General features: G+C 43.7%; 1 protein-coding gene across 1 annotated transcript in view; it reads left to right on the top strand.

The window, feature by feature from the left end:
* The window catches only part of rbms3 (RNA binding motif, single stranded interacting protein), a 152,268-nt gene that overhangs the window by 13,658 nt on the left and 114,101 nt on the right, over positions 1-24,509 (top strand). Inside the window, exon 2 of the mRNA XM_083761134.1 lies at positions 22,297-22,475. Coding sequence (XP_083617260.1) covers positions 22,297-22,475 — 179 coding nt within the window. The remainder of the gene's footprint in view (positions 1-22,296; positions 22,476-24,509) is intronic.

Raw genomic sequence — 24,509 nt, forward strand, 5'->3', positions numbered from 1 at the left:
TCATACAGTACAACATCAGTACTCCACTTCACTCTCAGCTTCTATTCATTGTGCTGACCCTCCAAATAGACTCCATGCCTTTGTCAGAGTTCTGTGTGTGTGTGTGTGTGTGTGTGTGTGTGTGTGTGTGTGTGTCTGCCACTCAGTCAGTCTGCACGAGCATACTTCTGTGTGAGTACCTTTTGGTGTAAAGCATGTTTGTATTCTTGAGAGAATGTGCGTGGGAGAGATTGTGTTGCTGTAGAGTGCACGTGTTAGATTGCCTATGTGTCTGAGAGGGTGCAAGACTAACAACATAGAACCAAGCCAAAACGAGACAAGGCTTACAGAAAGGGAAAGGAGGCGTGTGCGTGTGCGTGTGCGTGTGTGTGTGTGTGTGTGTGTGTGTGCGCGCACGCATTGGGGGTCAGGGTGGGAGCTAGCTTTGTGGTTGATTTAAGTAGAAGTGGATGGAGGAGAAGGATAAAATGACTGACTAGATTAGGCTGGCATCACACACTACTGATGTACACTGTCTGGCCTCTCAGCACATTCTCTACACTGTGTGTGTGTGTCATCATAGGTAGGCTTGTGTGTTCTAATAGTGACAGTGCTCTACCAATTTACATGGATAATGACAGTAGCGAAGAATGCATTTTTGAACACACTGTTCATGAATGGTTCAAAAAAGTTTGATCATTTTAATAGATTTCCTGTCAGGAACACTCATCATAGATTGATGCAACACATGGAATACAGTTACTGTAAACTTGCAGTTGGCACTGATGGCTCTGATCTTAATAAGCTGCTCGCTAAACTACGTATAAAGGCAGAGGATGGGGTGGTGGACATGTGTGGCAGCATCGGTGTTAGCAGCGTTCAAGTGTAGGAGTTAGCCATATTTAAATAGCCACCTTGTTGTGAGAAAGGGCTTATTAGTAACACTTATTCAATCAGCTGGCTGACAGCTAAAATATGGCTGGGGCGTATGATTCCTATGAGCGGCATGAACTAAGGCGATGCTTCATTTACTATGAACCTTTTCACATAACATAAACATTCTAAATGGAAACGGACGTTTATGTCCTGTTGCAGTCTTTGTGAATATCAGTAGCTGACTGGAAACAAACTTGGTTCCCTAACAAGCTGTTCCCTAGCAACACAGTTCCACTGGCAGGGACAATAGTGCCTCCGTCAAAGAATCAGAGGTTTTGCTCCTGCATTTAGGGGATGCTGTTTGTAGCTTCACTGCGCTGCCCTTCCTGCTGAACCATTAGAGCTCAGGCAGTGACAGAGAGCTTTGTCTGCTACATGTGGTGAGGCAGCATGCTCTGCATATTTTATTGAACTAACCCCATGTATGAATGATTAAGGGTGTGTGTGTGTGTGTGTGTGTGTGTGTGTGTGTGTGTGTGTGTGTGTGTGTGTGTGTGTGTGTGTGTGTGTGCGTGCGCGCGCGCATGTGTGTGTGCTTACATACATCTACACTACAGTGCATTTTGCATTTGTTTGCATGCACAACACATGCATGAATGCCAAGCTCTTGTCATGTTGTGCGGTTTATGTGCGCACTTGCAATTTTACTGGGAGTTTTTATTGGACCAGCTTTAATCCTACACTTAAAATGAATAAACAACATTACATTGTTCTTGAGCCCAGCATTCTTTTGGGCTGCCGTCCTTGTGTTTTGCTTGTATCCCAACCGTTTAGGTTCTTCATGCAGAACACAATGAAGAACAGCAATATGTTTTGTATACAGTAGAAGCTCGACCCGCCTGCGGCAGGTACCACATCTAACGTCACAAAGCTGTGTTGCATTGCGATCCGAGTGAGACACAGACAGATACATTTCATCTGTGCCCACTGACCATGTGACCAACCTGCCCATGTTGTTCCGTGTTGTTGTTGTTTCTCCGTGAATGTGTGTCCGCTGCTCTGTGTTGGTGTTGTTTCTCAGTGAATGTCCGCTGTCCGTGTATATTCTCGGGCCAGGGAAAAGGAAAGGGAAGAGCTTGGATAAAAACGCAGGGGAAGGTGTGTTGATGTATCGAGGCCGCGGAGCACGGGCGTGCAGCGCTTCTGCATGCTCAGCATGCGTCAAGGTTTAGGACTTGCCAAACTGAACTGCGCTCACAACTTGTTACCGGCTCAAATATATTTTTGTTTTTAAATAAATGAGACATACACTAAAATCATTATTGAAGAACTGAGAAAAACAGTGTGTTAATATATTTACTTTATTGTGAGCGGTATAAGACAATAACCCTAGCGTCCCTGTTCTGGGCCAATAATTTCGGGTCATAATAGGAAACATACAGTAAAAATAGCACAAAGCTTGTAGATCTGCTATTTTTGCTGACGATATTTACATTGTGTAAAAAAGGAAGGAAGGAAGTATACACCCCCTGGGGCACCCCGATCAATGAAGTAGAATAGTATAGGGTTCAAAGTGGTTAAATAAAATGTAGTCTTAAATGTGACAATTTTCACTTCTGTGTGGTCTTCCTGTGCTCATGACACTGACACTATTTATTGAAGGGAGCACTAGACTGAGTGAAGAAATATTCTTGGAACTGTTGAAATAACAAATCAGGTACACTTCAAGATTGATGGCAAGTAATCAAGTAAGATTGAAAAACAATGACTGTCCTGTTCACTTGTAATGGACGTCCACAGTGTTGGATGGCAGCCGAATAACAAAGAAAGCATCTGAAGCATTTTGAGTATGATTTTTGTTTATCCTTTCAAACATAGATAACATTTACTGACTAAAAGTGTCTTTATATACCGGTACACGTAGTCAGATAATTCACCATTAATAGCTTGAGAACAATGTATTTATAATGTAAATACAAGTGTGACTGTGGATATTATATCTTGGTGTTCAGGCTCTGCTATACATTACTCAGAACATTAGAAGACAAGAATGATTAAATTTTTTGTGAATAAAACGTTATTTTAGTCGATCTGTATGGTAGAGTGTGTTAAAACGAACACAAATGCTGTGGTTGGAGGTGGTCTTCCTGCTCTTCTCCTGAGACCTTTAGAATTTAGATACTGTGGTATCTAACTCAAAGCATAATTTGTCCCCTGCTCAAACGGGCTTTCAGTCTTAGCAGTATTCAATTTGGTGCTTGCCCAGGAGACCAGGGTACGTCCACTTGCCCAGGAGACCAGGGTACGTCCACTTTCACATAGATGGATGATAAGAAATCTCTGCCCACTGATGCATCCGGTGACATCTAAATTCAGAAACTATTGAGAAATGTAAATAACAGTATCACAGAACCAATGCAAAGACATATTGGGCTGGTTTAAAAATGCAGGGGTAATGTCAATATCGCAGCGGTGGAGCATCAGCGTATATAGGCGGCTCTTCTGCATGCTCAGCATGCGTCACGGTTTATGACTTGCCGAACTGAACTGCTGCCGAACAACTTGTTATCTGTTACACCAAAATTGCAGGATGCCACTGGCATTGCCATTGACACACCCTCTACTGCACCAATTCAATGCATGGTGAGTCACCAAAAGAGAAAAATAGCCACAGGCAGAGAAGAATCATCACTGTGCCTGAGGAAAATTACACTTTACTGGTGCAAAGCCGCAACTCCCACCACACAGCTGTACAAAACTAGAGCGAAGCCTTAACTGACAGTCGATGAATGTGACCTCGGTCTCAAAGCAATAAAGTGATATTAATCTAGCACTGTATTTGAAATTCATAAGAAACCAGTCATCTCCCAAAACAGGAAGGTCAAACCGTACTATACTGTTACTGTACTACTACTGTAACTGTAACTGTGTGTGTGTGTGTGTGTGTGTGTGTGTGTGTGTGTGTGTGTGTGTGTGTGTGTACTGTCAGATTAGATGCATGGGATGTTTGATGGGGAGCTCTCTGGAACACACACTTGTGTGACAGAATAGAGTTGATGTTGTTATCAAACCCTGCTATTACCGTCTCAGCAGACGTCTCCCTCTCCTCTCGATATCTCAAAGAAAAATCAATAGCATGGGGACACAGTCAGCCACACAGTAAAATCCTCTGTGTTCTTTTAACTCGTACAGTGTACAAATGGAACCAAATTGACTCTTAAGGGTCCATTTGTTTCCACGCGGCTGAATACAAGGCATTTACTGAATTTGTTGAATGTCTCTGATTTGTGGCTAGAGAGTATAGATTGTAATAATCGCTGTCGAGATCCCAAATGGTAGATTCTAGGTTGCAAGCGAAAGAGAGAGATTTGTTTTGTGTTGGAGAGCTGTTAGCCGTTTGTGTGTTGTGTCCACAGTATGTGACGCTATACAACACACTGCATATGTTTATTTTTTAATGCTTTCAGCTAGCTTTGTGTCATCTCAGAAATGTTCTTGGGCACTGAACATTTGAAGTTCCTATCAATCAATCTCCACATGGAAGTAATTTTATCCTCAAACTAATTTTGTGTGTGTGTGTGTGTGTGTGTGTGTGTGTGTGTGTGTGTGTGTGTGTGTGTGTGTGTGTGTGTGTGTGTGTGTGTGTGTGTGTGTGTGTGTGTGTGTGTGTGTGTGTGTGTGTGTGTGTGTGTGTGTGTGTGTGTGTGTCATGATGGATGCCCGGTGGTCTCCTACTGTATTTAGACAAGGGTTTATTACACTCGGACACATATATTGTTTATTACACTGAGCATATACTGTATGCACACACGCATGGCACTGTGATGTCCTCCACTTGAGCTTAGGGCTTACTGCACTGGCAGAGATGCAGCCCCAGAGCTCACAGGTGGTGTGGTTTACAGACTGTAGGAGGTGGTGTCTAGTCTAGCGGATCATACCATCCACAGAGGAGGCTAGGTCCAAACCAAAAGGTCAAACGAGAGAGAGAGAGATCAGGGGGTAGACCATTTTGTTGCCTAGTTTACTAGTCGACTAGTTGTTTAACTAGACCTACCTATTATGTAAATAAATAAAAAATAAAATAATAGTTGTATTTAAAAAAACTGTGTACATTGGTGACTATCATCATCATACTATAATTCACTCAATGACTGAGTGTCTGAGAGTCTGTCTCAGTTTGCAGAATTACAGTACATTTCAAGCACAACTCAATACAAAGACTGTTAACTGTGAGTGGACGACCCAATAAAGCATTACACTTTTACAAGAGGGTCCACCTTGTTCAATTCATCAACACATTTGAGACGTACAAATAGACACTTCTATATAGCCAAAGAACAGAACAGGAATTCAGATTTCACAGATTTTACGAGGGCCAGTTTCGAATTGCAGCCGACCGTATAGGTGCCCTTTGAGAGTGGTTTTGAAGGAGTCAAGGGATTTACATGTCTTAATGACTGTTGGTAGGGCGTTCCACTTTTTGGTGGCATAGGAGGAAAAATAATTTAGTCCCTTGCTTGTGCCGAATCTGGGTTGCACATGGTTTGTTGTACTCCCTCCCTCTGGTGTTGTGGGTGTGGACTTCGTTAACATTAAGGAAGTATTTAGACAGGTACATGGGTATCTTGGTGGTGTATCGAATCTTGTGGACCAAACCCATTGAAAGATGCTGTACTCTGTTGTCGACCCTAAGCCATTCCAGCCTGTCAAAGTGCGCAGGGGTTAGGTGGGTTCGGAGGGTGAGGCCAAGTAGGAGCCTGACCAGTTTGTTTTGGGAAGTCTGGAGCCTTGTTTTAAGGGCCTTTGAGGTGCTGTGGTACCAAGAGGTGCATGCATAGTCGAAGAAACCTTGTACAAGGGCTCCTGTTAGGGGTTTCAAGGTGTTTTTGTTGACCAGTGAGGAGATCCTGTAAAGGAATCTTGTTCTTTGGTTGACTTTTTTGATTACGTTGGTGGCCATTTTATCACCGGAAAGATTTGCCTCCAGGATGGAACCTTTTCGTGTGATAATTTTTTCACCCACTCTAACCAAGAAGCCATCTGTCTTGCTGAGATTACTATTTGATCCAAAGAGAATAGATTTCGTTTTTCCCAGGTGTTAGGATAGTTTGTTATCAGCAGGTCTAGGTGTACTGTGCAAAAACTTGTTTTGCACAAAGCGGCCTCCTGGTGGCGCTATAACAGGCCGTTCTGGAAAGTTTGGGGCAGAGGTTCATCGTTGGCATCCAGGGAGTGTGTGTGCAAAATTTGGCATCGACCGGGTTAACGGTGGCCGAGATTAGCTGCTCACGGACACACGGACGGACACACACACACACGGACGGACGGACGGAGTGCAAAACATACTCTCCCCCCATGCCTTCGGCCTGGTGGAGACAATAATAGGATCTAATACATCGCTGTACCCAGTACCATACTGTACATCATTTGGTGTTCATATGTTTGAACGGGTATGGAGTGGACCTACAGTAGTAACTATAATCTAGCTGATTTTGAGGCCTACAAAAACGAGGGAAAAAAATCAACTAGTCAACTAGTACCAACAAGGTCGACTAGTGGATTTACTAGTCGACTAGTTGAATAGTTGACTTAGTTGCTTAAAGCACTAGCGTAGACAGCCTACACTGCTGTAGGACATTTACACAAGCAGCCTCTCTAGAAAATATAACATGAGAATTGAAAGAGGACACTTACTTAGCCAGACTACGGGCAAATATGTGCGAAAAATATAAATACTAACTATATTATGCATCCCTGTCTCCGCTGCCTCTGTTGGGCGGGGCAGTGCAAAGGCCTTGCTTTCTTGTTGAAGTGCTGTCAGGAGAACTTTGATTCGGTTTGGTTGGAGAGTCAGTTGAAGAACAGAGTCAGACTCGACAAGTGCTTTGGTTGAGCCGGTTGTCAGAATAGTATTATTCTGGCTTTTTATAGAGGACAAGTAAGGGCTTATAGAGGCTATGATTCAAAAGAAAGTGCATCCCAATAGCAGGGGGTTTCTGCAGATGTTAAAAAATCCCAGGTATGTTGTCTGCTGAGAGGATTTTGTGGCTTTGGGTGATGAGCTTTAAACACTCAACAAGCTTTAGGCTCAAACATGAGGCTGAAGCACTTTTGTTGTTATTGGTAGTACATTATGTATAAAGAATAAAGATCGCTGTTTCCATTTGGCAGTGTGGCTTTGGCACTGAACAACGCACTGGCATTTGTGTGGCTTTATTCACAAACTGCACACCTCACACACTATCAAGCTAAAGATTGGACAGGGAGGCCATGCTGTCATTAGACTGTCTTGTTGTATTTTGATTTGTTGTGTGATTTCCTTTCAAAGCGTGACAGTCAGCGTGTGATGGATAGATTGAGACTGAAAAGCATGATTGTCACGCCTGTAGATGTGTGAGAGTGAGTTTGGCTGGCGTGCTATCAATGTGTTGGCTGCCTGTGTTCTACCTGGAGGGAGCTCGGTACTGTTGCTGGTACTCTGTAGCCAATTTAGTTGAAGCACAGCTGCTAAGAGCCTCCCTGAGGGTGGGTGGGTGGTGTGTGTGTGTGTGTGTGTGTGTGTGTGTGTGTGTGTGTGTGTGTGTGTGTGTGTGTGTGTGTGTGTGTGTGTGTGTGTGTGTGTGTGTGTGTGTGTGTGTGTGTGTGTGTGTGTGTGTGTGTGTGTGTGTGTGTGTGTGTGTGTGCACCCGTGCGTGTGTTCGTGCGTGCGTGCGTGTGAATTCCAGAATTAAGCTACAGCACCAATTAGAACCTCAGACTGGTTTTAAAGGATACATTATTAACAACCAAGGTGACCTCTCTGGTGGCCTTTGTTCCTCTCCTTTGCAGTCTCTCTTGTCTTCTCAGTCCCCCTGCTTTCTTCATGCCCCCTTTCCTTTCCTTTCCTTCACTTCCATTTGTCCTCTATCTTACCTTTCTGTGTATCACCACTCTCTTTCATATGTCCTTATGCAACCTTTAAAACACATCGTGGAATGATATTCAGACTCTGCAAGCTGCATTATTTCTTCCTTTTAGGAGTCAGCAAAGAATAAAATGATCCTATGATATGGCTTGAGTTTCACCACATTGTGCCAGCCAGACAAAGATTTTCTCCCAAGGCCAAAGCAAGGGTGAGACAAAGATGTAGGAATAAATTCCACCAAGCAAATCTTATTCAACATAATTTATTTTCCACAGTAAAATCCTCAGTATTCATTTAATTCAAAGTGTAAAAGTTTTTACTCCCTCTCAGTTAAAATAGTCTTACATTGCCCGACGATCAGAAATCTCCGCCTGCAAGAACCAGAACGGCTGCCAACAAACCTATATGCCCACTGCTTTGGAAACCAATCATATATATCATCTCAGTATGAAGAACCACCCTAAAATCCTTTGGATTGGTTCGGCATTGCTCTAATCGATTGCACCCAGTTTTACCAACAAAAGATACAGATTTGTCATGTCTCTAGTTGAGCAATGCATTTCTACTTTCTAAATACTTGAGCGTATCATGCCTTCAGGATACAATAAGCTCTGAATGTTACTTTATACGGCTGCATTGCTCTCCTTTCTCTTTCTATTCAATAAAATAGCTGGTAATGGATAGTTTTAACCTTTTCCAGGTAATTTGATCCGACCATTAAATCAATCGGAGCGTGCGACACGTCTGTTATGATCAGGGAATACATCAACTCCTGCATTTCAATGTTGAGCTGTTTATTGGAGGAACCGTCTCCCATATGATTTTGATGAATGACTCAGTGCCGGATTATGAATTATAAATGTGACGCGCTGTGTGTCATCTTTCATAGAGACAAAAGGGGACTGAGCATTGACGTGGTTGAGGTGCTTACATGTATTTAACTATTTGAGCGCTATACAACAAAAGGTCACAATGGTTTGCATCGTGAGTCATGACATGAGCTTGTACAGTACATCTGCTATTTTAGAAGTTTTTAGAAAATCTTTGGGAAATGTTGTTGTCCCAATTTAACAGTGAATGTGACAGTGAATTTTACATTCACTGTAGCCTGGCCTAACGTGTTTCTGGTCTAGAGGGGTGGGTCGTGGCTGAGACTTGCGCTGGAGAATATTGATTCACCGATCTGAGCCGAACGCAAACTAAAATAAAAGCCTGGGTTCCGATGTAACATTCTCTGTCACTTGCTTATTCAAAATGCCAACATAAGGGAATTCCCCATGAAGCGCCACAAAATCCTGATGTAAACGAACACAGGATTTTGCTGTGCAATACTTTTTCACACTGTACCTTTTTAGAATACAGTATATGCCATATGGCACATTAAAGTCGTTCTGAACAATTATATTGCAGACAAGATTGTTTTTTATTCAAATCAAATCAAATCAGGGCAGAGTGTGTGGGCCGAGACTGTTCTTCTTTTCTTTACTTTTTTTTGGTGAAACTGTGCACACACTCCTTCGATGCCAGAGCATAGACTGTAAAAAATATGGACAAAGCGTTCCCCGGGTCTAACATGAACGTAAAATGAAGCCTGTAATAATATGCTAATTCCTGATGTAAGTCGCCATCTTTGGTACCAGCTGGCCATTGGCTGGCTCCGTTTTGTATACCAGCTGGTCATTGGCTGCCCAGACAACGAGGCGGGACTTCCCCCCTTCTTCTCCGTTGGTTTTTATTTTGACTCGAGTGGGAGGGGAATCCCGATCATAGACTGTAATGGTAGCCACGCCCCTCAGAACATACGCGATGTTTTTTTTTCTTTATGGTCATTTTTTTAATTAATGGGACCATAATTTTCCAAAAAGAATATTATGACATTAGAAATGAGACTTTAAACTAGTGACTGGAAGAAGAAAGTATTCATGACCATGTTTATTAAGGTAATACAGTCTAGGTGAAGTTGGGCCAAAATACATGGGCCTCTATGGAGCTATGGGGCTTTTTGGGTCCGGTCCAGCGCCACAACAGGCCATTATATGAACTACCGATTTCAAATGAGGCTTCACGAAATATCTGGCTGACTGCCCCCCTGTGCCAGAGCAGAACCTCTGCCCCAAATGTTTCACATCGGCCTGTTATATAGTCACCAGGAGGGAGATTTTAGTTTTGCAAAACTATTTTTGTCATGCACATCGGTACAAATGTTCTCTATAGTCATGTGATTGTATCTGTCGATATATCATATTCCATCCTGATTGTCTAAGATTGGCATCTAAAGTTGCAAGTCTGATCGGACACTACAAACCCTCCCACGTGCTCAGATCAGCCAACGCAGGGATGCTGGAAGTACCTTCACTAAAAACGTTGGGACAATTCACGCTTCACACGTCCCATAATCTTCTCCCTTCTGGCTCCATATGGAATGCACTTCCCATTGCAATTAGAACTGAAGACTCACTCCCAATCTTCTGCCGTCGTCTGAAAACCCACCACTTCAGACTCCATCTTAGCTAGTAGCACTTGCCATAGCACTTGCCCTAGCCTCGGTGACCTTACAGGCACCTTATACCTTATGCAAAGGCTAAACTTATGTAACTTACCGGTAGTATTTTATGTAGACATAGCACTCTATAGTGTATAGTTGTATATGCATAGTTTCATTCTATAGATATTCCACTGTTAGGTTCTTAGCTTACGTATATGAGTCATGATGACTATTTTTATGTATTTGATGTATTACCATGTTTTTGTTCTTGTTTGCTGTAAATCGCTCTGGATTAAGAGTGTCTGCTAAATGCCTACATTTTCCATCCTTTTTGGCAAATTTCAAACATTGCTGGTCCACAATAACCTACCTGACCTGGAGGAGACCTGTGCTCAGAGGAGCACTTTTTCTAGTTTGATCATGTTTTGCCAGAGACATTCTGTTGACAATACAAAGCTATAGTGTATATAGCATTAAAGTGTTGTTATCGTGATTTGTAATGAATGATTTGACTTGAAATTTAATTTGGTCCACCTGGCCTGGTGTGCTTTGTTTTGGAATTCAATCAGCTGTCTGGCCTTACTGCCATTTTTAATTCTCCTGTGGGATATTTCACTTTAATTCTCCATCTCAAAATAAGAGTATAATGACTTGAGTGAGTTCCACCTTTGTTCTGATGCCCTTTTATGGATTTCCCCCCTAGATCCCCTCAGGTTATCATCTGATCTAAATTGTCAGGCTTGGATTTCACTCAATATCTTCTTACACTCTGATCTCTCTCTCTGTCTTTCTTTTTCTCTCTCACACGCTCACGCTCTCTCGCTCTCTTTCTCTCTCTCCCCTGCAAGTATATTTTGTGTCCTCAGTCTTGGCATTGGAATTTAATTAGAGCAGGGAAAGAGAGGGAGAGAGGGCGAGCAGAGAGAGTGAAGGAGAAACGGAGTGAGGGAGAAAAGCAGTCATAATGAATGGTCAGTGAACCTGATGGAAGGCTCATCAGTGAGTGCCTTCACCGTGGAACATACATTAAGTACAAGTACTGCAGAGCCCTGCTAATCGTCCAGTTATGCCTGATTTATACTCTGCCGTACCACAGTGTCCAGCACCGGAACACAAGGGCAAGTGTTGCATCGCAACGCATTGGGAGTTGTAGATTAACTATTTTGTTGCTGTCGTCAGGCAGAAACCTCTTATCTCCATAACTTCTTGTTTCTTCATCAATGAAAGCCCTACTGTACTTGATCATGCTACGAGACGATTTACAAATCAGGCGTTATACCGTTTCAGTTGCAGTAGCAGAGCTGTGATCCACTTTGGTTGGTTACACCTCATATTGAGAATACGCCAGAGTTTATGATCAATATTTGTCATAAAACTTCCAATATACTTTTATTCCCCAAGTATATTTCTAGTGGATTAATAATAACCATAAAGAAACATTTCATTGGGAGGTAGATATATGGATGTATATAAAACCACTAGCCGTGTTTATGACCAATCATCTTGGCTTTGTATTTAGCTCTGGTATTTTAATGTGGTCCAGTTGTAAGCAATGTACAGTATGCAAAACTCATTTTTGTGTGTGTGCGCGAGTGCGTGTGTGTGTGTGTGTTTTGTCAAATAAAACAAACATGGCTGCTTTAGGGTTTCAAAGCTTGCATGTACACTTCCTTTACCCTAGGAAGGTTCTGAATGTGTACATCCATGGAACTTTGAGCAAGAGGCTACAGAAATGACAAGACATTTGTGTTTTAGTGTAATGGCTGGTGAGAGTGGATCTAGCTATATATCCATCAGCCTGACTAGATGGTAATATAATGGGTGCAGTGATAACATTTATACCAACATTGAATACATTTCTAACTTGTGGGTAGATGTCTCATAACTAATATGAGTCAGCATGCACAGACTGAGATCCAGTGTCAGTGCATGCCAGTCTACCTCCAGAAAGGGGCCTTGTGGCAGATTGAATCACATGCTGATCACAAAGCATGCGGTGTGCTTTTACGCCGTGAAGGTTATCAGATGCCAATTACAGTCTCATGCCAGGTATTATTAATACAGCCATTGTTTGTGGAGCTCATCTCTCACTAGTGGTGTCTACTAGTTTTTTATAATACCATGATTTTATATTGCTTTATATTCCGTCATTAAATACGTCACCGCACATTATCTTGCCATGGCCATAGACACAGTTTAATTGATTACCTAATGAGGGTAGAGAAAAACACCAACTCCATATCTCTCCAGTGCCTCATTGTTGCTGCAGAGAAACATTATTCTGTCTGCACATTTGTTCTACACTCTGCATTGTTGGGTCTGAGGCTATAAGCATTCTCTTATTCCATTTTATTCTGATGGTAATTTGACTGCCTGAAAGGATTGGTGTGTGTGTGTGTGTGTGTGTGTGTGTGTGTGTGTGCGCATATATACATGGAGGGGAAAGAGGGGGGTGTCATTCAACAAAAATACGCTAAAAAGTCATTTCTGGGATTAATAAAAAAAAAAAGCACTCCGCGGCGGATTTCCAGGGCCCAGGCTATGGTGTCAGCGGTCGCCCGTCGGGCCCCTGTTCATATGATAATGAGGCAGGCCATGATTGTTTCCTCATATTTTTAATCTCCTGGGAGGTAGAAGTGGAGGAGTGTGTGTGTGTGTGTGTGTGTGTGTGTGTGTGTGTGGTGGTGGGGGGGGGGGGGGGATTTAGGAGTGGTTATAGGAGAACAGAAATGTGAAGAGACAAGGCACAGGAAGAATAGGGGGGGGAAAAAGCTTTTAGCGGATGGGGTAGAATAAGAGGAGGTGCAGCTCAGAATGAGAAGAGGAGCGGGAAGGAGAATTGAGAAAGACGAATGGAAAAGTTTCGAGGGGATGAGAAGATTAATTGCATAGGAGGAGGGGAAATGAACATGAGAGCGGGAAAAAAGAGGAGAAAGGGGAACCGAGGGACGAGCTGATGAGCAGCAGCTATGAATATGAAGATATCCAGAGTTTATTCATTAACTATAAAGAATAGGAATTACACTGTAAAATACGTAGTGTACCTTTAACAAAAATGGAAGCAAATGGACAATCCTCACTGGTCCATTTGGTTCCATTTGTACACTCTCTGAGTTAATGAAGGCCTGAGCCATGCTTATGCCCTCTGTAGACGTGAATGCATAATACCACACTGTTGCTCATCCCGTGCGCCACAGTGCTTCCAACACTGGCCGAGAGGCAGGCAAGGAGATGGGGCAAGAAAGGGTGGTGGGTAGAGAGAGAGAGAGACTTTATTGAATATACTAATGTGTCATTAGCATAAATATCCATAATAAAAGAGCTTTGTGCAAAGCTTCGCTTCAATATTCATGTTTTTTTTCCTTCTCCCCCCTCTTTTCTTGCTTGCATGGTAGAGGTCATGCAATTAAAAAGAAAGAATGCAGAATTTTTTTTTCTCCCCCCTAACAGAGAGAGAGAGAGAGAGAGAGAATGAGTGTATGACAAGACCGTCGTAGAATTTTCTTGGACATTTGTCAGAAAATAGCAAGTAGGATTTTTTTTACATCATGTGCATGCAGGCTTCATGGCCAAACCAGCATTATATATTTTATATCAAAAGTACCTGCGATGTTAGGTAGAAGTTATGTGCTGTAAAATGTTAATTTAACTTTTTAAGGTGTAAAAATAAAAATAGACCCAAATTGACCTCTAATGGTTTACGCGTCACGTTGTGAGCTTGATTTATTTTTGGTGTGCGATACCAGTACAATTTAATTAGGCTTTAACAGTTGTCTTATGTGGGAACAGTACTACTTCTCCATGAAACACACTTTACACGTCTGAAACTCTTCTCCCTTCTGGCTCCAAAACTGTGGAATGCACTTCAATCAGAACTGCAGTGCAGACTCACTCCCAATCTTCCGCCGTAGTCTGAAAACCCACCTCTTCAGACTGGTCTGTAGCACTTGCTGTAGCACTCGCCCTAGCCCAACGACCTTACAGGCGAATGCAAAGGCTCAACTTATGTAACTTAGATAGCATTATATTAGATATATTCCACTGTTATGTTTATAGCTTACGTATGATTTATGATAACTAGTCGTTACATATCGCCATGTTTTGTTCTTGCTTAATGTAGGCCTAAATCACTCTGGATGAAGAGCGTCAGCTAAATGCCTAAATTGCAATAAAGGATCCGAGGCCCATGTAGCCCAAACTATCTATTGCCTTGGCCCAGTATGGCATGGCTGTGTAGGTGGTGCGCAAATGAGTCTTTATGTGTGCGAGTGTGGCCGACCGATCAGCGCCACTGTTGTGGACACTGCCAGTAGGTGAAAGAAATACACATCCATACATTTCCTTTCACCTAGCACATTCATTATTTTCTGATACAGTATAGCCTATATTTAACTTAAAATATGTCAATGGCTTGGATTGGGCTGAACATGTGTTATAATAGAAATATTATCACAAACACGTGTTGATGAACTCTTTCTGTCACAGACGTGTGCGTGCGCACACACACGCACGCACACACACGCACGCACACACACGCACACCAACACCAACGCGCGCGCGTCCCCCCTGAAAAACACAACATTAAATACAGCAACAGAATGCAGCGAGAGTTCAGAGACAAAGACACTCCACTCCATCATGTCCTTATCTCCCGCCTGGACAGTCAGCACCGAGACCACTGTGGAGTGTGGACATCCTGCTGGGATGTTTTGCAACTTGTTTATGACAGCCAACGGATTGTTGATGATGATGTTACTGGATATTAACAAGAGAGAGAGAGAGAGAGAGAGAGAGAGAGATTCCAGTTGTGAACTAGAAGATGACCTGTGCGAGAGAGAGGGGGGGGGGGGGGTTATGTAGAGGGAGTAAGTGGAAATCAAATTATGGGGGAGTGAGAGAGAAGTGCTGTTAAATTGAGATACAGACAAATAGCCGTTTTCAGTTTTCATTCGTTTGATATGCATTAGGCCAAAGACCACCATTTTGATTCATTATTTTACATAGTGTATTGCTACTGTACCTTATTCACACCGGTCCCATTTGTATGCTGCCGTATGCTTGTGGAGGTAGACACACCACGACTGTGGCTCAGGAGGTATAGCAGGTCGTCCAATGATCCATGGGTCGGCGGTTCGAATCCCGGCTCCTCCTGTCCACATGTCAAAGTGTCCTTGTGCAAGACACTGAACCCCAAATTGCTCCCGATGTGCTGGTTGGTACCTACTGTATCTACTGTATGTAAAGCGCCTTGGATAAAGGTACTATATAGATGCACCATTTATACCATTTACCACACAAGTCCTCCATAACTCCACGTTTTGCACACATCTAGCTCTGTGCTCTGCCTACTGTATGAGGCTGCTTTGAGCACCGGTAATGTACTTGCACGACGTACATGAAACTCCATTATGGCACAATACTTATTGCACATTCCTTTGAATTGCTGTGATGCAAAATCATACCATTTTCAACACACACACACACACACACACACACACACACACACACACACACACACACACACACACACACACACAGGACACGTGGGCACTTGAACAACTGAGCTCTAGGGATAACTGGGCACCTGAACGAGTGGGCATCTGATTTAGGATTTGTGTTTTCTCACTTCATAGCATGCTGCTTTGCTGTTGGTATATGTGATATTGGACACGGACAGTCATGCCAACGGGAATTACTTTTGCCGCTGTGTGTGTGTGCGTGTGTGTGTGTGCGTGTGCGCGCGCGTGTGGGCGTGTGTGGGCGTGCATGCGTGCGTGCGTGTGAGTGTGACGACGTGGCAGGTGGACGACCCACATCGTCAAGCTCATGTCACCATGATCCGCCATGCCCATATAAGGACTTTCCAATGCAGCTATACGGAATACGGCCAAATATGGACATTGTTGTTCCACCTCAATGTGCCATTAGACCCTAACAAATCAGTCTACTACTGTATGGTCATAAAAGGGACAAGGACTGACAGATGGATAGCTCCATATATGGCCAATTTGTCCATATCAGTTGGATCAGTGAGGGCCTAAAATAAATAAAAGAAGCAGTGTTCAAAACTCTAAAAAGTGTCCTCATTACACCTGCGGCAACAGAAACGTTTGTAGGTGAAGGTATTTTGTAATGGATGTTTTGGGAAACTTCTTGACAAGTTCTTATTACTGCATAAGACAAGATAGCCAATAGTATTTCATGTGGTAGGTCTTCATTAGAGTCTGTTGTATTATACACCGATGCCATTTTGTAAATGCGGCTCCAGGCATTAGTTTTTATTGCGACAAAACCTTTCCAGTGTGTCCTTGACCTTACTGACGTTACTCTCCACAGCTCTGTTTGCTTTAAAAGCTGAATGCAAGTGCAAATCATATTTATTCCTGGAATGGAGCTGGTCCATGGAATAGGCATGTCAAATGTGTTCTGTAAGCCTCTGGCGTGATTTCCCACGCAAATCGTTTGGTTACAGTGTCTCCCTATAGCTTACACATTCCTTGGGGTGGCTATTAGGAATCTGTAAGCATCTTTTATTGTATATCATTAGCCCTGTCTCCTCGAAGGCTATTTATAAAACAGAGCTTCATTGAGGACTTTGCTGGGGCTGGTGCCAACTTAAAACATCACGTCTGTGAGACAAATGTGAGACGTACAACCCATTAAACGGAGATGAGCTGCATACAGTGCATGACTGCCAGTCTGTCCATTTGTTTCTTAATCCCAGAGCTTGTCGATACAATGGTGTTCATCCAACAGTTGTATGTGTGTGTATATGTGTGTGTGTGTGGGGGGGTGGGGGGGGACGCCCAAATGAGGAATAGTTTACTGTACTTTATATTTCCGTTCCGATACGGTCACAAGCTCTTCTTCAAACGAGAGAGAGAGAATCTCAGAGCTGGACCCAAAAATAGCCTGCATTCTTTCCTCTCCGTTTCAGGAAGCGCTGAAGTAGGCCGGAACAACCCTCTCTCTCACCCCCCATGTACACAACAACACTGACTCCTTCCTGTTCCTCTCTGAGTGCCCCCTGCCCCCCCCGTTCTGCCCCTGATGTCCTCGTTTCATCCTCTCTGAGTGCCCCCTGCCCCCCTGTTCTGCCCCTGATGTCCTCGTTTCATCCTCTCTGAGTGCCCCCTGCCCCCCTGTTCTGCCCCTGATGTCCTCGTTTCATCCTCTCTGAGTGCCCCCTGCCCCCCCGTTCTGCCCCTGATGTCCTCATTTCATCCTCTCTGAGTGCCCCCTGCCCCCCCGTTCTGCCCCTGATGTCCTTGTTTCATCCAGACCTCATCCTCCCCTGATGTCCTTGTTTCATCCAGACCTCATCCTCCTCTGATGTCCTCGTTTCATCCAGACCTCATCCTCTCTGAGTGCCCCCTGCCCCCCCGTTCTGCCCCTGGTGTCCCTCCTTGTTGATGTCCATTTGTCTGTCTCTTCCTTTCTCTTCACTGTCTTCGTCCCTCCTGCTCTTCTGTCACGTCATCATCTCTCTCTCTATCTCAGGCCTCCCATCCTCTCCCTCGTCCCCTCTCTCTCTCTCTCTCCCTCCCTCTCCCCCCACTTCCTCCCAATCTCAGTTCCCCAGTCTGTTCGACTGATAAAGCCTGATATGCTTTGTCGTACGACAAGGTCACATGCCGAAAATAGTCGCATGTCGGGGTGTTGTGAGTTTGTAGATCGCCTATTTTTGGATTATACATAACTCTTCTCCATTCCCCCCCACTCTTACCTTCTTTACGCAGCCCGATGCAGCCAATCCTGCATGTGATCTCAATGTTAGTTGTAATGAGTCTAGTCGTGTGTGTGTGTGTGTGTGTGTGTGTGTGTGTGTGTGTGTGTGTGTATGCATGTGTTGTGTATGGTTATGGTTTTGTGAATGTGCGCGCAGACAAATTACTGAGTGTTCACTCAGGATTCTACCGAGTCTATACACGCCCCTATGCTTGTGTGACAGCATGTATAGTAATGGAACAATACAAGGCACGGAGGGGCACTTTCTAGGAAATGAGCTTGGCTAAATATATGGACCCGTTCTATGTTGAACACATGAATAGACTCATTGTAGTGAGTTAATCTCTTCCTCTATTTCTCTGCCATTCTCTCTCTCTCTCTGCACTCTCTCTCTCTCTCTCTCTCTCTAGTCTCCATCTCGTATACTTCCTCTTACTCTCTCTATACATTGATTGTTATTTATCTGTCCTGTTATGCACAAGGATACACACAATACATCATGTTTTTTTTCTGACGAGGACCCCAAATTGACATGTACTGTATTTGGCTGAACCATATATGTTATATTATGGAGTGGGACTGTGGGACCAACATGTGAGATTTGTGTAGTTAGTGGTGTGCAGTGTCTGGTTAGCTCAGTCAGAAGAGCAAATTTGCCTTTGGACTGCAAGATCGTATGTTCGATCTGTGGCACGGTGGCACCACCAACTCAATGAGTAGCACAGCTTGGGTAACTAAGTTGTGTGGTGAGTACTGCAGGGAGGGAGCTGATGGTACTGTAACCTACTTACTGAGTAGTTGTTTAAAACATTTTCTTAATGTTCTAAGATTTTTCTAAATGTTTTGAAAACAAACTCACAGCTTGTGAGCTTCTAGACAGAAAAAATTGGGAAGTTCTCCTTAACGCTACGTATGTTTAAAACCATCTTTGTTTTGGTGAGCCGTTGCCCGCGGGTGTGTGAGCAACGGCTCACCAAAGCAAAGCTGTTTTTTTAAGATGTTGAATGCCTAGTTTCCTGTGGGAATCCTCTGAGCCCTGCTATCTATCGCAGGTGTGCAGGCAACTGCTGAAAGGTAAGCGTTAAGGAGAACTTCTAACACTATATGGACCAGAGCTAGGGGAAACCTGGCCATGGGTATGGCAGATGGCTCTCTCTGGAAGAATGGAAAAGAGAGAAGGAGTTAGGGGAGAAATATTCATTAATTTACAGTGTTTTCCAAGAGGTACTAATTGTTTGGCACGTGGAGAAGTCGTTATGTAAATGTGTGCATGCGTGCGTGTGCGCGTGCGTGTGCGTGTGTGTGTGTGATTGCGTGAATTAAAATAATTACCGGTGCATGAGAATCTCTTATAACTAATCTAAATACCAGGGGATGACGATCATCATCCTGTTTTCTCTGATCACACAATCTTGTCCTGGGATGACATGACTCACATGAGTCAAGATGATGAAGAAACAAAACAATAATAAACACGCCAACAGGGTTTAGCACAACACAGACGGTTCAGCTTGTCACCTTTGTCTCCAATGAGAATGCTAGAAACCCTGGTGACTGTTTGCTTGCTATGACTGTTTGTGTCACTGTTTCTGAGGCTTTCCCCGCTGCGAGAGCTGCTTTGTGTGCAATGTGTGTCAACAATGCCAGCTGAGAGACAACCTTCAGTTCCTGTTCTCCGACTACACAAGAGAGATAGAGAGAGAGATTTAAACAATGAGCTGTGTAGTGAGTGGAACAGATATAAAGGATGAGACATACATTGAGAAAGATTGAGTCATAAAAGAAAATGTAATAAGGGATTGAGCGACAGAAAACATAGAGAGAGAGGGGGGGGGGGGGGGGGGGGGGGTGCAGCCATGGAGGGAGATTTTGACGTTTCAAAGGCTTCCCTATCACAGTCTCTGACACATTACACACAGTGTGCTATCGCCCCGACCCTGACAGCTGCACAAATTGGTTAAAAGAGGTTCCCTGGGCAAGGCCTTTGATTGTGTGTGCGTGTGCGTGTGCGTGTGCGTGTGTGTGTGTGTGTGTGCGTGCATGCGTGTGCCCGCGTGCGCGCGTGTGTGAGTGTGCCCGCGTGCGCGCATGTGTGTGCGAGCAATCAGCACATGTTTGTTTTTGTTTTTCACTCTGACACGTGTGTGTGAGCGTACGTGTGCATGCCTCTTGTCACTGGGCTGGTTCCCCTCCTCTGCTCTGGTCATGAAATGAATAGAACATTATAAGAAAGGTGTATGTTTGCGAATGGCAGGTGTGTTTATTGTGTGGGATTATGGGATATCTACCATGTGCACAACTGCTTTATGGGGTTTGTGGTTTAATTTGCACTGGCAAATAGATTAGATATATTACTTTACTATACATTATTATTTATTTTATTTCACTTGCCCCTAAATAACTATACTGTATGTATGAACCAAAATAAAAAAAGGAAAAAAAAACATTTACAAGTCCCAGCATGCGAGTAAAGATTATTTGTATTACTATTATTTTATATGTAGTACACTCCGCCTTTCCGGTGAAACGACAGATAAGATGACAGACATGGTGGCTATAACTCCTATAACCCATATGATTTGATATGCCCAGGTTCACAGTTTCTGGCTCTGCACTCAGCAGTCAATGAAGCAAAGTAGACATCAGGGCTGGTGATACTTGCACGGCCATGGTCCAGTACAGACATCAGGGCTGGTGATACATGCTCTTCATCTCCTACAGTAAATCCATTCAGCCAGTATCCAGGGTCACGTACAGTGCGTGGTCATAGCCAATCAGATTAGCTGCTGCTATTCATGCTATAATATTTTCCCCCTCTTTGTTCTGTACTGTGTCAAGTGCCTATGTGTGCTAATTGGTTCTTTCCCGACGGTTAGCTCACGACTGAACGATGTGTCAATGAAATTGTGCCATAAGCGCTCACTGTGTCTCTCATCGCTATATTTGTGTTCATGTATTCTGTTAGAGTTTGCATCCCTCTGGGCTATTTGTGCCTTTGTCTTGTTAGTGCGGTATTTTTGTGCTATCGATGTGTCTGTGCTTTTATATGCATTACTGTGTGTGTGTGTGTGTTTGTGTGTGTGTGTGTGTGCGCGCGCATGTGAGATGAGAGGTGGTAGGGGGAAGTACAGGTAATAGATTAATATCGAGGCTGGCTCACACTCTGTGCCGGGTGATGACAACCTGTCATTACACACACACACACACACACACACACACACACACACACACACACACACACACACACACACACACACACACACACACAGTACTCAAATATGCTTTATTGGCAGGACATCACCAAGCATTAATGATACAGTATGATGCAAACATCTCTCTCTCTCTCTCTCTCTCTCTCTCTCTCTCTCTCTCTCTCTCTCTCTCTCTCTCTCTCTCTCTCTCTCTCTCTCTCTCTCTCTCGCCTTGTTTCCTGGTCCTTTCCTCATACATCAAATCATTGGCACAGTAGCTCACTTACTATCATCTTAAACCTGTACCATCTGGGTCTCAGTTGTGGAGCCAATGCTTTCACCAGAATGATTAGTCTGACCACTGGAAGAGCATCAAAGCTCTGACACCACTCCTCACATGTTTGAATATTGTCAATGCCAGTCCAATGTCAGGCCATTGTTTTAGCTGCTCCCCCTAGAATGTAAACACTCTTAAATTTATATTTTGTTGGGTATGGTGTTCTGACCAGTTTCATTCTTTCTCTATCACTTTCAATCTTTCTTGAAACGGCAATGGTCACTTACTTTTGCACCTACTGTATAAACCTGTGATATGATAATAGAGCTGAGTTGTGTTGTATTGTGAAAATAGCTAAAAGATGTAGATATTTTCAGTGTGTGACACCATCGGATGGAAAAGTATAAACTAAGCAATTGCTTAGTTCTAAAAGACAGACAGGGATGCAGATTCAGTGTGACATTGTCAATGTATTGTAAATACGAATTTATAAGGCTGCAATTAAAATGCAAACTATGTTAATGATGAGTTCAACTCATTCAGAATGTACATAAATAATACATAAATTACTTGTTAATCCCAGGAGTAAAATGTAACTCTGAGAGCCCCACATGCACATTGTACACTCCTTGTTGACTTTGTACGGTGTACTATCAAAGTCACTCTTTTAGCTGTTTAACATAAACAAATAAGCTGATTCTGTCAACATAATAACAACACACTCGGATCCGTGGATCCAGTCCGTGTTTTCTTAAATAGTATACAACACTTTAACCTCTACCAAAGTGGCCACCCTTTAAGTAAAATATGTATTCAGTATATTTAACATGACCTCTCTCTCTCTCTCTCTCTCCAGTCTTATGCCCCCCCTCCCCAGCCCATGGCTCCTCCCAGCCCCGGTACCACCGGAGGGGGAGGTGGACATGGAGGTGGACATGGAGGAGGTCTGATGGAGCAGCTCAGTAAGACCAACCTGTACATCAGAGGCCTGCCGCCTGCCACCACCGACCAGGACCTCATCAAGCTCTGCCAACCGTGAGTTCCCCTTCCCTTCCCTTCTCTTCCGCTCCCTTCCCTTCCCTTCCCGACCCGACCCAACCCGACCCGAAGCTGAAGTACCGCAGTCGACAAGCTGTAGGTCTTTACAACATCTCTGCAGTAGTCTAGCCATATGGGTGCGTGCATGTGTGCGTGCGCAGCTGCACTAACTGCACATATACTCAACAAATGAGTATCAACAATGTTGTTCTTGACCGCTCTGTACCTCCTCTGTGCTTCCTCAAAGGAAAATCTGCACCCCACCCATCCTCTCTAGTTCCCCTACAGACAAACACACACATGCAAGCAGCCATGGAGGCACACACACACACACACAGCAGTGTGCTTGGGTGTCAGCTGCAGTTGTAGACGGCTGTATTTCAGGTTAGCCCTGAGGCTGTTCTGGACGATCGCAGTGAAAAATGGGGCCCAATAAAATTTTCATTAGAGGCCCAGTCAGTGTGCCAAATGGCCAGTAACATTTAGGAAAGGTCAGCGAGAGGGGGAGGGCTGTTTCGCCTTGGGTTGTGCTCCCTTCGTTGCATGGGAAAAAAGACTGAGTGAAAGATCCTGTCATTCAATGACACACGCACACGCACGCATGCACGCACGCACGCACGCACGCACGCACGCACGCACGCACGCACGCACGCACGCACACACACACACACACACACACACAAACACACACTATTCTCAATGTCATTCTCATCCTTATTGTCACCGCCAACACCCGCCTTCCTGCCTCTATCCCTCCCTCTATGTACTGTCTCCCCCCCTCCATCTCTGTAGCCGTGCCAGGTCTTGGAGTGTCAGTGAAAAGTGCTGCTGTCAGCTGACATTTCCAATCATTCCCTCAGCTGCCCAAACTATGGACACACTTTTAATGTCTTGGGACAGAGCGGAACGCCAACAGAATCTAAAGTAGAACACACAAGGACAATTTCTCTCCAGCTTGCTTTCACTTGTCTTGTTCGGTAACAATTTAGTCATTGTCTCAATCGCCTATGTTTTTCTTTTCTCTTTCTCTCACAATTGCTGCCTTGTTCTCTCTCACCTTTCTTTTATGCACGTTATCACAAACAGGTGTGCTTGAGAAGACTACCCATCAATCCAATCTTCAGCTCATGTTGCGTCTAGGGTTTGGTAACAGATCGTTCAGTCGTGATATGATAACTAAGCTATGATAGTTAAGCTAAAGCAAATATTTGGACAAGGAGAACCCTCACCTTCCACATCATGTCTGGCCAGTCTCTCTGCAGTGTTGTCATTGTCATCGTCACTCAATGCTCAGTTTAGATTAGTTTAGTTTAGTTGGGTGTATTTTACAAATGAAGGTGCTCAAAACAGATGGTGCCAATTAACTGCTAATACAAATGCAAACAAGTGGGGAGCACTCCGTTGCATGTATACAAATGGCCTCTCTTAATCCCAGAAAAACACTGTACAGTCTACTTAAGCCATTAAACCCAGGAAAGCATCTGTGTCATTTTATACTTTGGTATTCAAAAATAGCAGATACAAGCTCATACTGTAGCTTCGTGTCACGTTATGAGCTTGTAGTTCTTCTGTTTTTGAAAAATCTCTTTGGCTATTCAAAAATAGCAGATATACAAGCTCATACTGTGCCGTGCTATGAGCTTGTAGTTCTGCTATTTCTGAAAAATAATCAAGGGTATGACCTGACAACTGATCAAGATAATGCTCTGTGCCATAACACTCTGGTGGAAGATGCTGCATGAACTCATTTGGTGCTACACTTTTTGGAATGAATGCTCCTCGGCTGAAGTTTTAATCCAAAAAATCATGACTACCTATGTAAGAAACAGATAAACAGCTTGAAATCACCCCCCTTTTCATGTAGGCAAATGTACTATTGTCTGTCTTACAAAACATACAATGCCTACTAGGCATTGCATTTTTTGTAAGACAGGCAATAATAAATCCTGTGGGTTATCATGATCACCCGATTTGAGAGAGGGGACTCACAAAACAAGTGTGGTTTGTTTAGCTAAAACCTGTCACTGTCAT

The sequence above is a fragment of the Protomyctophum parallelum genome (assembly GCF_964188405.1).
Source record: "Protomyctophum parallelum genome assembly, chromosome: 3".
NCBI classification, from domain to species: Eukaryota; Metazoa; Chordata; class Actinopteri; order Myctophiformes; family Myctophidae; genus Protomyctophum; species Protomyctophum parallelum.